Source organism: Aspergillus steynii (genome assembly GCF_002849105.1).
Source record: "Aspergillus steynii IBT 23096 chromosome Unknown P170scaffold_9, whole genome shotgun sequence".
NCBI lineage: Eukaryota > Fungi > Ascomycota > Eurotiomycetes > Eurotiales > Aspergillaceae > Aspergillus > Aspergillus steynii.
Window position 1 is genome coordinate 445,292 of NW_020194406.1, and position 12,953 is coordinate 458,244.

The window sequence follows — 12,953 nt, forward strand, 5'->3', positions numbered from 1 at the left end:
ATTTTGGATAGACCAAGGGGATTTTCACGCTAAGCTTTAGTGGTCTCGACTATCTGGCGCTGATGGGCCCACTTCCAGGGTCTCTCTGTCTCCCACAGCAATGGCATGGGTCATAGACTCGGGCATTAGAAATACTATCATCTCAATACGGAGCTGAATTCTATTTACAGATAAGTTCACAATACCTTTGGACCCAACAAACAGCCTAACCTACAGCAGTTGCCCGTTTCTATTGAGTTGTCAGGAAGAGGAGCATATGCAGTATAGTATGCCCCTACTTGGACAGCTCGGGATGCCCAGCCACCGGATCGCGAGCTAGTCATATCCTTGAAAGGCACGATAGGCTCCAATGCTACTTCAAACCGAGTCCGACCACATGAACCCTGCAATTCCAAGCGCCCTTCTGGGCAGGTAATTTCATTTTCAGAATATAAACAAGTCGGACGCCATGCCTGGACCCAGATCTCCCAACTCTCTTTAATTCACTCATTCACCCAGTCACTCCTTTGTTCAACTCGCCCTTCACTCCTTCATCTAGCCTATATACTACCAACCACATCCGCAAAATGAACCTCCTCTTCCCACTTCTCCTTCTACTCCCCATCCTCACCCAAGCCTTCAACCTAGACACCCACACAAAGCGCTGGAACTATACGACCTCAAACCTAGCCTCCACCACCTCCACAAAATGCCAAGCCGCCTACGCCGCCGAAATCAAATGTGACGGGTTTCTCGTGGACCTGGTCAGCGCCCACGAGACGCGCACTTACCTGAAAGGCATGCAACACCGGGACTTCACCAACATGTGCACCTCGAGCTGCGAGACCTCGCTGTCCGAATACATCGAGAACGTGCGAGACGCGTGTAGCGAGCCCGGCGACGCGGCGCTCAAATCCAAGGGTTTCATGTGGATCAACGGGACCGAGAATGTTCCCGTTGAGACGGTGGGGTTGATGTTTCAGTATATGTTTATGAGGGGGTGTGCGAGAGATGAGTATGCATACCACCTTATTTTCCATTGGCATATCCAGACCGTGGCTTTATTTGCGTCCCCTTTGACGAGGGGAATAGAATGCATCGCTAATCTTAAATCCTCACCCAGACACGGCGAAAACTGCTACTTCCAACAAAGCGCCTTCCTCCCCCCCGACTTCGACTGCGACTGGACCTGCGCGCTGGCATACTACTGGACAGGCCACTTCTACCCCTACAGCGACTGGACGTTCGGGGATCCCGAGCTGAAGGATTTCTCCAAGGTAGAGAATGACGTCGTCATTGGAAGTAATTATATGATGCAGGTACCTATAGCCGACGAAGCGGCCGGTTCACAAGAGGATGGATGGAAGACGGTCAAGAAGTGCGGGCCGGTGGGGAGCAAGGAGTCGCCGCCTTTTGATTCGGGGATTTCAGGGAAACAGGGGGATAAGAAGAGCGGGAAGGCTAGTAGCTCTGCGGTTTCTTCTGCGGCGTCTGGGACGGCGACGAGCGCCGCTTCGACGAGTGCTGCTTCTGCGGAGGCTGGGGATGGGACTGCCGCCGCTGCTGCTACGCCGACTGAGACTGGTTCTGCGGGGAGGATTGAGCTTGCGATGGGATATTTTCTTGGAGCTGTGGTTTTGTCCGCGTATATGGGGTTCTAGGTAGATGTAGATGTTCTTTTTCTGGCCTGAGGTAAACCTGCATGAAGCTCGCTTTGGGATCCGCATAAATTATGAACAGGCTTATCTTATTCTTTTTAATGTACAATTAAGAGACAGATGCACCGAAAAAGAAATGACTGCAAGGACCGCAAAGACCGTAAAAAGTTCCACCTATTAAATGCTTCGACAAGATACTTAAAAGAGAACAATGCATTTGCCTGTATATTGGAAACTCCTTGCCGACCGGCAGATACAAACCCATATTCATACAATAAAAAAAAAGACACAATTAAACGCCCACAAATATCCCACCATCACTTCAAACAACGCCCATAAATTGCAACAAACTCCATGAAATATGCACAAGAAGGCCAGGAGAAACAAGAAAGCACTAGAAAAACTCTCCGTTGTCCAGCAAAGCCCCCAGAGCAGCCTGCATGGTGGGAGTGAAAGAGTCAACGAAGCCTCTCTGATTAGAACGGTAAGCAAACCGATCGGCCTGGGGCCCTTTGACTAAAAGGTTTTCATCTAGGGAGGGGAAAGGAACAATCGGGAAAGAAGCACATCCAAGCCTGAAGAAGTTGACACAAACAAGATCCGGGAACTCGTCTTTGAGGGCAGTGATGATTTCTCTCCATGCCAAACCACGAATGAAAACGTGGTGCAGATAAAGTGTGCGAAGACATTTGCAAAAGCGACGAAGAAGAGCGAGAAGATCGGCACCCTTAAGGGACGAAGGGCTGGAGAGACGAAGATCGCGAATCGGAGCCAGGAGTTTACTCTTCGACAGATCCCTTATCATGATGCCGGCTTTGCTGCCAAGGTCGAAGTCAATATCCAGTTTGTTCAGACAATGAGAGCGTTGGATAAGCTGGGTGGCCCATTGGGCGACACCTCTACTGTCGACAGAATGATGCAGTTGCAGTGTCCGTACACTAGCCCAGTTCCTCATGAATATATGTTTAGAGATGCATTCGGTAAGAAGACGGGAGCTGTCCAGAAAGGCCCCTCTCGGCCTGTTGGTCTTCAAATCGATGTGGAACGAAGTTACCGAGAGGTCCGTCTTGGCGACGCTGTCAAGGATAATGGTGATCACATCGCTGGGACCTAGATACGCTGGTTTGTAGCGGTTAATACTGTTATCATGATGCTCGATACAGACGATGAAGGTTGTGCATTTTGGTAAGTAATGAAGAGCGCGACGCAAGGCCCTGACGCCTGGTTGAAGATGGGGGAGTTCGAGAACACCTGTACGCGAGGCTCGTGTCCAACAGAAGCCATCTCCCAGCACAGTGCCAGGCAGAGCAGAGATCCTCAACCCACAAACATGAGGACGGAATTCAACATTCTGGGAAAGCTCGTACAGACGCTGTAGGCTGAGGTATGACAGGTCTGTATGGACTGTGCTTAAACAGGTCTGCCCAAACTTGTACATTGTTTTCGCACAGAGAGTGCGACAGGTTGACCGCAAGTGAGACAGATCGATAGGGCTGAGGAACCCGGCTATCAACTCAATCATCTCCATTGGCAGGGCACAGATTCTGATAGTGGCATTGGGTATCGGCGCTGCTACTGTAAAATCGATAAGAGTCTATGCTGGAATTCATGGGTTTCAGAAATGCTTACCATCATCCGCAGCTGCTTTCATTTTGTGTTCAACAAAGTCTGATCGATATTGAAAGTGACATAATGCACCTTGCAATAGAACAACAAGATTGACCGACTTCACAATCGGCTGAGCGATCAGGTGAGGAAGAAAACGCGTTAAGATCACAGGTTGAGGCGAACGGAGAGCGCGACCGATAGGAAAAAGAACAACAAGAAGAACAAGGAACAGCACACACGCTAGCAAATTCACGCAAAAGAAGTTCAATGCATGATGTTCCCATGGAGAAGGTAAAACTAAAGGGAAATCTCTAGTCAGAGACATGAAGATCGGAGAAAACATCCCGCGCTAGAGAAATCAAGAGGAAAAGAAATTCTGTCCAGGTCTGTGAGGGGTAGAACGAGCCACCAGATATCTGTTCGGGCCGATCAAGAAGTTAGAACAGTGAAGAAGCCAGCAAACACAGATGGAATGCCAAATCTCTAACAGAAATTCAACTATGCAGGCGGCCATGTGATTTCGAGCCTGAGGAATTGGCATGGTTTTGGTTTGGCTTTGTTGTGAGGCGGAAGTATGCCGCTATGACGCAAGCCATAGCACAGCATATGTCGATGCGTATCAGATTGGCAGCTACTAGGTGCTGCAGCCAAGCAGGCAGGATTCACTAGCCTAGAGCATAATTGAAAGCACCCAGAAGCTTACTTCCGATACTTAGACATTTCTTGTAGTGATATCACTATTTATGTTGATTCCACAAACATGTATTCTCACAGTTCTGTGCTAAGCAGCATATGAGGCCACCATAGCAACTATCTAGTAGTTATTATTGCTCAACCAAGGAGAAGCTGTATTAGGTTTGTTGCTACAAGGGATCTGCTTTCAGGGTCTTTTACTTAATTTTGAGCTTCTTCAGGAGTATTAGTAGAATCAGACGTATGTATTTATCCATACCCAAACTAATATACAACAAGGCCATAATAGTACAGGATACTTTAAGACTAAATTATCGAAAGGGCAGGAGTGCATGTTGATATCATTTCGGCTGCAGAAACGCTCTTGAAACCAATACTTCTTGAAAACATCAACCCTTGTTATTATACCCCACATATCAGCGAGGCCATAAAAGTGACAACAAAAAAGATACTACGACATAAATAATTAAGTTTTGGTCTCGAATTCTCCCAATGGTTCAAGTCCGCAAGCAATACTGACGGAGCACTCTTATCCTGTGAAAACCATCCGGACCCACAAATCAAACTTGCCATTTCATTTGCTCTGAAAACCCATAAACTACGATCAAACAGTTCTAGTGTGAGGGATACCCATGAAAGACCCACACCGAAGGCACTCGAACTGCTTATTAATAACCATTAATAATCCTACAACATATCCAACGGTCCCCTCACTTGACTCAACTCTCTCCCCTCCAACTCCCACCTTCAGAATTAACCCCAACAACCAAACCGAAGCCCCCAAACCCCTATCTTCAAAATGGTGTACAGAGCCGTGGTCATGTATCCGAACGAGCCGGATACCACCTTCGACGAGGCCTACTACAAGGAGCACCACATGGCTCTGGTTGAGCAAATCTGGGGAAAGTACGGAATCAAGGGCTGGTCGATCCAGAAGTACACCAATGCCATGGACGGCTCGCCATCGAAGTACTTGATTGCTTGCACCCTCGAGTGGGAGAGCGCCGAGAGCTTGCAGAATGCTGTGAAGGATCCCGAAACCCCCAAGATCTTCGAGGATATCCCGAAATTCACCAACAAGCAGCCTATCACTCTTGCTGGGGATTCTATCTAAGTGGACACAGAGAGTAGGTTGGATTTGTGCTACTTCTTTTATAGAGAGAGATCGCTGATTGGTGGTACCTAGGACTCTTGACGACTTCTGAATGCTCATACCTGGGAGATAATTGCTGGGAATGAGCTTTCTAGTCATATCATGAGGGAAATGAGAGGTGGAATGGAATTTCTTAACGACTGATGTATATAAGATCTAGAAAACGCACAAATATAGCTGTTCAATCTTGGATTGTCTGACGTCAAGAATTTGTTCAACTTGTGACTTTTATAACATCTCTGGACCTCTGATTGCCCTTTCTGATAGTCGAATTAAGGGCTGGTATACCCGGTAGAAGTAAAATTAAGCTGCAGTATTTTTTAGATCGTACATCGAAATTCCAAAGATAGATTGGATATAGAATAGAGCAGCATAATGGATAGTGGCAATTGCAGAAGGATCATGAACGTGAACTTATTCATGATCAAATCTCATTAGACAGTGCAATATGGGTCTGAGGTTCCATCAGACCCGCATCATTTTTGACAGCTGCCAGCCATGTGTGGTTCTCAGCGAATGTCTGATTCCAAGGATCATCGCTTTCATATATCATCAGACGAGCTTTGCGTTGAATCATCTCGTCTGAAGGATATATACCCATGGATATTTGGTCCTTGATATATGCAACCATGCCATTATATAGAATCCAGTAAAGCTCTACCCCCTTGGGAAAATCGCCATTTGAAGCAGACGGTTCGCCCTCTTGTAGCTGTGCGACGTCCACATTGGAAATTTTCATCGGGTCCACTGTAGAGCGCTCAATTCCAAGCAAATAAGGAGGCATGGCATTTTCCACCTGATGTTCGACGTCCGGCTCAAAACCCCAGCCTCCAGCCCACTGGCTCATATCTGCGCGCTTTTTAAAGTGCTCGGCCACATGATCCACTCTCTCCTCCCAGGTTTTGAAATCCGAGTTGCAAAAACCACACCGTGAATGTATCTCGGGCGTGGAGTCTCGCCATCTATCCAGGAAAGGACATTTCTGTACGTCATGCATCAACCGAAGGTGCTGCCGTAGGTGGTCTTTTCGTGAAAACACTCGTAGCTCGGGAGGTTTGTCTCGGCACCGGAGGTAGTTATGTGTCTCGAGATGTGTGTCGCTTGCATCTGGCGCGTCACAGAAGACGCAGACGTTGACTCCATCTGTCTCAACGATGCCGCCTTCTGGCGCGCAACGCCACCGGTCTACCGAGATATGAAGGGCTTTTTCATGTCGTACCCAATCATATTTGCTACGGAAGGAATCGCAGCAGAACGTGCACTGGTACGGGCGATGCTCATGTGTTATCGGCTTGTCTAATCGAGATGAAGATTTTGAAACCTTCTTGCGGCGGCGCGGTCTCATGCTCGGAATGGGCGTGGGTGGTCTTTGAAAACGCCGGTTCTGGGGTTTAACCGATAAATCGGAGCCAGAGGAGCCACTATGTTCGAAAGTGCCTACCGAGGGAGCGCCGAATAAGAAGGAACTGCCAGAGCTATTTTCTGACTTCGAACTCTGGTCGCTGCTGTCCACGATATTCCAGTCAGAAGACGGTGGCGCGTTTTCTAGAGCTCGCAGAATGTCGGACGTGGCAGCGGGCTCGCATTCAGGGGGTGAATGTTGCCAGCGTTCTAGAGGAGACAAGAAAGATTGCGCCGCTGTATCGACCTCAGGACTGGGCGAGGGAGCCTTTCCTATGCTTCGTCGCTTTCGCCGTCGAGCATTGGCAAACCAGTTAAAAATTTGCCTCTGGTTAAGTCCAGTGTGCTGCTCCAATTCCCGCCTTTCATTCGGTGTGGGATACGGGAAGTCTTGATGTTGATGGAACCATAGCCTTAAAGTCTTCACTGCTTCCGAAGGCAATCGCTGAAATGAGTTTTTCCTCATGAATCGTTCGCCAGCAGGGAGCCTCTTTGATGACCGGCCCTTAGCCAAGTCATCTTCAGAAGAGGCAGCGGGTGTGGACTGAGCGAATCGCTCAATCGAGCCATTATTTTCTGCGCAACTATCTGACCCCTCGGGACGAAAGAAGTCGGATTCCTGAGCTGCACTTAAGGAGGTCTCCTGGAGCGAAGCTTCAATTTCGAATCTTGAATCATTAGTGTCATACCCCGCCCACCAGTCAGGTTGAGCGAGTCCCTGAAGCCCAAGAGGGTCTAGGCTAGTGGGTTCTGAATGGTTTTCAGTGTCCAGGGGCTCCAACAAATAGGAATATTCATCAAGATGGTTAATGTCCATGAGATCAATTTCGAAACAGGCCGAATGACAGAGACGATGGTTCTCAATCGTGCTGAAGTGGGAACGCCGGAACCGACCAAAATCTGAGATATGTGGATCCCGCGCCCTTTAAGTGACACTTCACTTCGCCACTCACCTTAGATTTCGGGTGCTTTGTGGAGTGTTCATCTGATATAAATTTAGATGCATGCTCAGTTTTGTTTTTAGATCTTCACAAGAAAAGTCCTCGCTATGCAACCTAGCCCATCCACCAATAGTCTTTCGTATTGAATACATTAGTCTTGGTAGATGGTATTTAACAGTTCTTCTGGTTAGACTCGATAGCTGGGTTACGTCATTCAAATCGAATGTATACAGAGTATTCACTGTGCAGTAGTATGGTGGTGTATGCTTATGATAACCTCTAGTCCCAGGAGGCCTTGCCTTCTAATAATCAACTTCAAAACTGGCAACAAGCAGGTTTTGGAACTGAATATGAAACCTACATATTCACACATACCACATTCTGTTAGGACATTCCTCGCATCGCTTGCCTAACACACCGATATCAAGACTTCCAGAAACCTGCCGTCATTCCCAGACGTGTATACAATTCTTCAACTTCAGCGGAAGTTTTCCGATTATACCCATGTTCATGCTTGTTGTGATACCACGCCTTCATCCATGTTAGCTTCATTATCCCATTTCGCCTAAATTAAATCACAAGATCTTCTCACCTTCGATAACAGCCACGCTGTTTCCAAACTCATAATATCCCCAGCGTGAAAGCCGCGCTTCTGAGGCCACTCCTGAGCCTCTTGCTTAGATGCGAAGAACTGAATAGTTCCGCACGCAAACCGAACGTCTCTCCACCAGGTCGAAGGCGGGACAGAAAAGTGCACGCAGCAGTCACTTGTGTTGACCTCTCCCTCAGGGCTGAGGCATTTGATCTCATCGTCTTGGATCACGAATTGCATCTCCTTGCCAATGGAGCCGGACCGGACTGACACGGTCGTTTTCGCCGGGGACAGCATTGCGGCGAGGCCGAATGCACACCAGGCACAGTTAGCCCACCAGCTTCGCGAGCCTTGGGACTAAGTTCATGGTCAGCAATGCATGCAGATATGTGCTTTGGAGCAAACTGTGGGTTTCTTACCACCACAAAGGGAGTCGGGCTATCTCGATCAAGACTATATCAGCCACGCATAGATCTCGAGAGGTATAATGTGATTAGTACACTTACAGATGAGAGAACGGATGAGCCATTGCGATGGGAGTTGGCGCGCAAGATTCATGCTTGTAGAGTACGATGTGGTGAGCATCCTCAAGCTGGCGAAGGACAGGAGGAATGTCGGACGATGGAAGGCCAGATGCTTTGGCCAGCTCGTCGACCGTGGGCGGGCGGCATTCTTTCAAGTAGAACTGGAACAGTTCGTAGCGAACGTTGCGAGAAGTTTCATCCATCTTGATTAATTGAACGCTTCCGATTTATCTACTAGAAGCAAATCAGAATGAGAAGTGAGATTTTATAGCCGTCGTCCGGATCAAGGGTTTTCTTCAGGTTGTTGTATACAGGGCGTGCCAAGACAACTGCACTGAACCCACAAAGGGCCCACTATTACGCGCTCATCGGTGCTTTGCTCCGGCCTCTCGGGTTCCCGACCCGAGAATCCAGTATCCAACAGCGTGTAGAGAGCATAGTCTATTTAACTATGCTCGTTGTACGAGATAAAAATGAAAAATCAGCGTCTGATTGAGGTAGAAGCTGCACGAAAGAATACTGGGAGGAAAATCGAGAGGTGTCGAGTTGATATATCCATGAGGAACACTATATGATATTCGCAACGTCATTAGGCGGGGCAAGCAGCATCGCTCATCTCTCCGAGTGCTATAGAGTTCGGGAAAACCACCGAGTAATTTGAATGGTAGGTTGATTTCCTGAGTTAGTACTGCTGGCGAAAGAATGAATTGCACCCATTGCATAGGTCCGTCATCTGTTATAACACGGTTGCCGGAATCGAGATAGATGAGAAATTTTATTTCTAGTGAATGAAGAGCAAGCTGCCTTGAGACCAGGTACGCTTCGCTGAACTGTTACTTTTGATAAAGAGAGAAAAAGTCACCGAGGTTGTCAATTGGTAAATCTAGCTGGGTTAGGAGCCAAAGACGCTCAGCTCATACTATTATTATATGCAGACATTAAACCTTTCCTAACTACCTATAATAGAAGTAGCTTAGGGCTTTTAGGGTCTGAGAGATAATCGAAGGGTATGTGTGGTGATTATCATACCTGTGATATTTGTCTTGTTACCTTCGAGAAACATGAGATGACAAATTTAGCCAGTTCTGGCAAACCAATAAAACCACAGTGCCCCCCAGGCGTATGCAGAGAGATAGAATCAATATAAAATAGAGACATGAATTTGTTTCTACTCTAAACTATATCAGGATCTCACCGCCCGAGGACATGTTCGAATCGCCGAGCGACACCTACATCCGCACTCTATTTAATGAAAACTCCGGTCTAGACTTTTACAAACCTCAATCATGTAGATACGACTTTGAAGATAATCATTATTTAAAAGTCTTGTTGACCCGGAACTACTGCCTTTGGTACTACACTTCGTAGCATGGCGCATAAAATCATTTGCATACTGGAAGTTCAGACTTTCATTATTGTGTATATGCGGAGATGGAAATCTTACATGCTTAGAAATCAGAGCACTGCGTCAATTATGGTTAACCAAATCCTTCGATAGCGCAAAGATAGCTGGATGTCGTGATGGATCCACATGAGATTAGGGGCTAAAAGTGAATGGGATATCGCATTTTTAATCATTAATAATTCACAATCGATTTTACATTGCCTATTTCTAATGATTGTAAATGCTATAGATATTGATGTATATAAAACCTGGGAGAAGATCCTTGTGAAGTATCTATATCAGAGGTCAAAATATTATTAGTTTACAAGTGCAGTGTACCTACCGGGTGTCCTCAGGTTTCAATAATTTTTCTCCCTTTCAAAAAGAAACCAAAGCTATTATTATGTCTCCAAACGAAGCTGCGTGGATCCCGGCTGCCTCAGAGCCTTACGTGGTTGACTCTGCCCCGGCGCCAAAGCCCGGTCCCAGAGAAGTGGTGATCAAGAACCACGCAGTGGCGATTGTAAGGATGAAGCTCCTTCAATTTGTCATGAACCTTTACTAATGTGGCAACAGAACCCCGTTGACTGGAAGATACAGTAAGACACTCAAGAAACATTGATAAGCGTCGCCTGCTGACAGTGGCAGATATTTCTCCGGTAGCTATCTGAAGAATTACCCCTTCATTCTCGGAACAGATGTTGCAGGAACCGTCGAAGAAGTCGGCGAGAAAGTGACTAAATTCAAGAAAGGCCAGCGGGTTATTGCGTAGGCCAGACCTAGCTCAGAATCATGGCTTCAGATAATTATTAATCAGGAATCATCCAGACATCTCGTGGGACTGAAGACTTTTGAGCCGGCCAATGGTGCATTTCAGCTTTACCCAGTATCCGATGAGAGACTCACAGCTGTCATCCCTGATTCCTTGAGCTTCGCGCAAGCCGCGGTACTCCCGATATCCATCTCAACGGCTACAACCGGACTGTATTCTCCAGATAACCTGAACCTTCCTCTCCCTTCGGAGAGTCCCAAGCCCACCGGCAAAACACTTCTGCTTTGGGGAGGAGCGTCATCTGTCGGGACCGTTGTTATTCAGCTGGCTGTTGCTTCGGGGCTTAGAGTTGTCGCTACTGCCTCTCCAGCCAACCATCAGCTTCTGAAGGACTTGGGTGCTAGCGCTGTGTTCGACTATAAATCTCCAACTGTCGTGGAGGAAATTGTCAAGGAACTGAAAGACACCGAGATCGCTGGTATTTATGACGCTATCACATCGGATCAGAGCCTTGAGCCTGTCGCAGCCATTGCGAGGCAGCTAGGCAGTCATGACATCGCGACGGTGAATTATCGGGAGAGTTCACCTGATGGAGTCAACCTCAAGATGGGTATGTTTTCTTGTGGCCGTCCACGCTATACTACGTTTATCTGACTGACATCCAACTCAATATAGTCATCTGTTTTGCAACGGCTTTTCCTCCCCACGAGAAGATAGGCGAAGCCGTCTGGGGCGAGTTTGTGCCGAAGGCTCTTGCCAGCGGACAGTTGCAGGCGAAGCTTGAGCCATTTGTTGTTGGCCATGGGTTGGGTGATATCCAGCGTGCGGTAGACCTCCAGAAGGCTGGAGTATCGGCCAAGAAGGTTGTAGTCGCTCTAATCTGAGACTTTATAGAGGTTGCCCAAATACATTGTTTTCTGAGAGATAATGCTTAGTATCCAGAAAGTCCTCAGTCAGAATAAATTTGCCCTTAAGAGTAAACTGTTCTACAGTTCAGCTAGTAGAGCGACTATCGTCCATGTAGGCCCGAAATATCCAAAAAAGAAACCAAGAACCTTACTAGCTAGATTGAGCGCATCAGCTTCAGATCTAAGCACTTGTGATTTTACTGTGCTATCCCTTCCAGCTCATGATCATTACGTACTCTAGTGAGCGCTATTAATCGTGACTGGAAATCTGAACATGGCCATAATGAAGAATGGAAGCCGAAAGGCGGCTAACATGAATCTCTTGCAAGTCTCCCCCTAATCCCACTCTGAAGAAGTTCGATCTCGAGCAGTACTATCTCTTGATATTTTCTTCCGAGATTTCCATGTATACTCGAAGCCCCCGATCGTTTGGACAAACAGCTGCTGGAGGAGTGTTCTTCGTGATATCCACTCAAGATGAGCTTATATGTAATATTATCACCACAGCGGAGCAGCAGAGAACTTGGTATTCCTCTCAGCGTATCCTTGCGATGCCCGTCATCAAATCATGCCATTTGATTACCAGCTCATGAACAATTACCCATCAGGCCTTATGAACGCCTCTATATTCACGATAAGGTGGAACCTGAACCGATAAACTTAGCTCACTAATCGACAACTAGAAGATTAGAGCGCCAAACCTTTACCTGAAATATGTCAATGCCATCAAATATGTGCTGATATGGTTTTCCGATGCAGTCTCAGAGCGATGCTTGAGTGATGGAGCGATAATTATGTGTGTTGACCACAGACAATCTTGCGATAGCCCTAAGACTTTGCTTCTTATTGTATCGAGAGTTTCTATAGAGCACATTCAGTCTCACGCCATAGGAAAGGGGAGATTCTTTCCATATGTCCTATAGAGTTGACTTGCAACTAAATCACCTAGAGAAGGCCAGGTCATTCAGGAACTGAGCACAAAAAGAGACAGTCTCCCTCGAACACGGCACCAAAATGATGTTGATGTTGACATGATATCTTAGACCAAGCTTTAGCTAGTTTGAATGTAATTCCCTCGGAAAGAAATGTCCTACTTGTTGTTTTACTTGATAGAAGGCAGAAGCAACAGAAACACCTTTTCTGGAGCTAATATTATCCATCATCGATGATGTGCCTCGACAGAGCTCCGGTATATGTTGATTAGGGCATAAAGATCATTCATCTTTTGAGATATTCTCCCTGAAATTTAAACCGTTGAGAGTGATGGATAGTAGAATCTTCAAACTAAAATGCAACTAGTAAATTATCTTCTAGGAGCTGATTATCAGAGTGAACAACAG

At 46.9% G+C, this 12,953-nt stretch overlaps 6 protein-coding genes across 6 annotated transcripts; 3 read left to right on the top strand and 3 right to left on the bottom strand.

The window, feature by feature from the left end:
• The first annotated feature begins 152 nt into the window (after nucleotides 1-152).
• P170DRAFT_467961 (uncharacterized protein) lies at nucleotides 153-1,721 on the top strand. The gene is made up of 2 exons (XM_024852508.1): nucleotides 153-994; nucleotides 1,103-1,721. The coding sequence occupies exons 1-2, from the start codon at nucleotides 567-569 to the stop codon at nucleotides 1,638-1,640; spliced, it is 966 nt and encodes a 321-aa protein (XP_024699543.1). The 5' UTR covers nucleotides 153-566; the 3' UTR covers nucleotides 1,641-1,721.
• Nucleotides 1,722-2,031: 310 nt separating this feature from the next.
• P170DRAFT_467962 (uncharacterized protein) lies at nucleotides 2,032-3,552 on the bottom strand (the record flags this gene model as incomplete). Its single annotated transcript, XM_024852509.1, has 2 exons — nucleotides 3,267-3,552; nucleotides 2,032-3,212 (listed from the first exon to the last, which is right to left on the bottom strand). Exons 1-2 carry the CDS (start codon nucleotides 3,286-3,288, stop codon nucleotides 2,032-2,034), a joined length of 1,203 nt encoding a protein of 400 aa, XP_024699544.1. The 5' UTR covers nucleotides 3,289-3,552.
• A 1,153-nt stretch (nucleotides 3,553-4,705) lies between these two features.
• On the top strand, nucleotides 4,706-5,253 carry P170DRAFT_440556 (uncharacterized protein). Its single transcript, XM_024850104.1, has one exon. The coding sequence runs from the start codon at nucleotides 4,738-4,740 to the stop codon at nucleotides 5,050-5,052; it is 315 nt and encodes a 104-aa protein (XP_024699545.1). The 5' UTR covers nucleotides 4,706-4,737; the 3' UTR covers nucleotides 5,053-5,253.
• A 262-nt stretch (nucleotides 5,254-5,515) lies between these two features.
• P170DRAFT_513460 (uncharacterized protein) lies at nucleotides 5,516-7,322 on the bottom strand (the record flags this gene model as incomplete). Its single annotated transcript, XM_024855114.1, has 1 exon — nucleotides 5,516-7,322. Exon 1 carries the CDS (start codon nucleotides 7,307-7,309, stop codon nucleotides 5,516-5,518), a length of 1,794 nt encoding a protein of 597 aa, XP_024699546.1. The 5' UTR covers nucleotides 7,310-7,322.
• A 534-nt stretch (nucleotides 7,323-7,856) lies between these two features.
• On the bottom strand, nucleotides 7,857-8,752 carry P170DRAFT_480010 (alkylmercury lyase family protein; the record flags this gene model as incomplete). The annotated part of the gene is made up of 4 exons (XM_024853748.1): nucleotides 7,857-7,964; nucleotides 8,026-8,382; nucleotides 8,445-8,463; nucleotides 8,532-8,752. 4 exons carry the CDS (start codon nucleotides 8,750-8,752, stop codon nucleotides 7,857-7,859), a joined length of 705 nt encoding a protein of 234 aa, XP_024699547.1.
• Nucleotides 8,753-10,246: 1,494 nt separating this feature from the next.
• P170DRAFT_440557 (zinc-binding alcohol dehydrogenase family protein) lies at nucleotides 10,247-11,593 on the top strand. Its single transcript, XM_024850105.1, has 5 exons — nucleotides 10,247-10,456; nucleotides 10,510-10,532; nucleotides 10,582-10,701; nucleotides 10,762-11,315; nucleotides 11,381-11,593. The coding sequence occupies exons 1-5, from the start codon at nucleotides 10,337-10,339 to the stop codon at nucleotides 11,587-11,589; spliced, it is 1,026 nt and encodes a 341-aa protein (XP_024699548.1). The 5' UTR covers nucleotides 10,247-10,336; the 3' UTR covers nucleotides 11,590-11,593.
• Nucleotides 11,594-12,953: the final 1,360 nt, after the last annotated feature.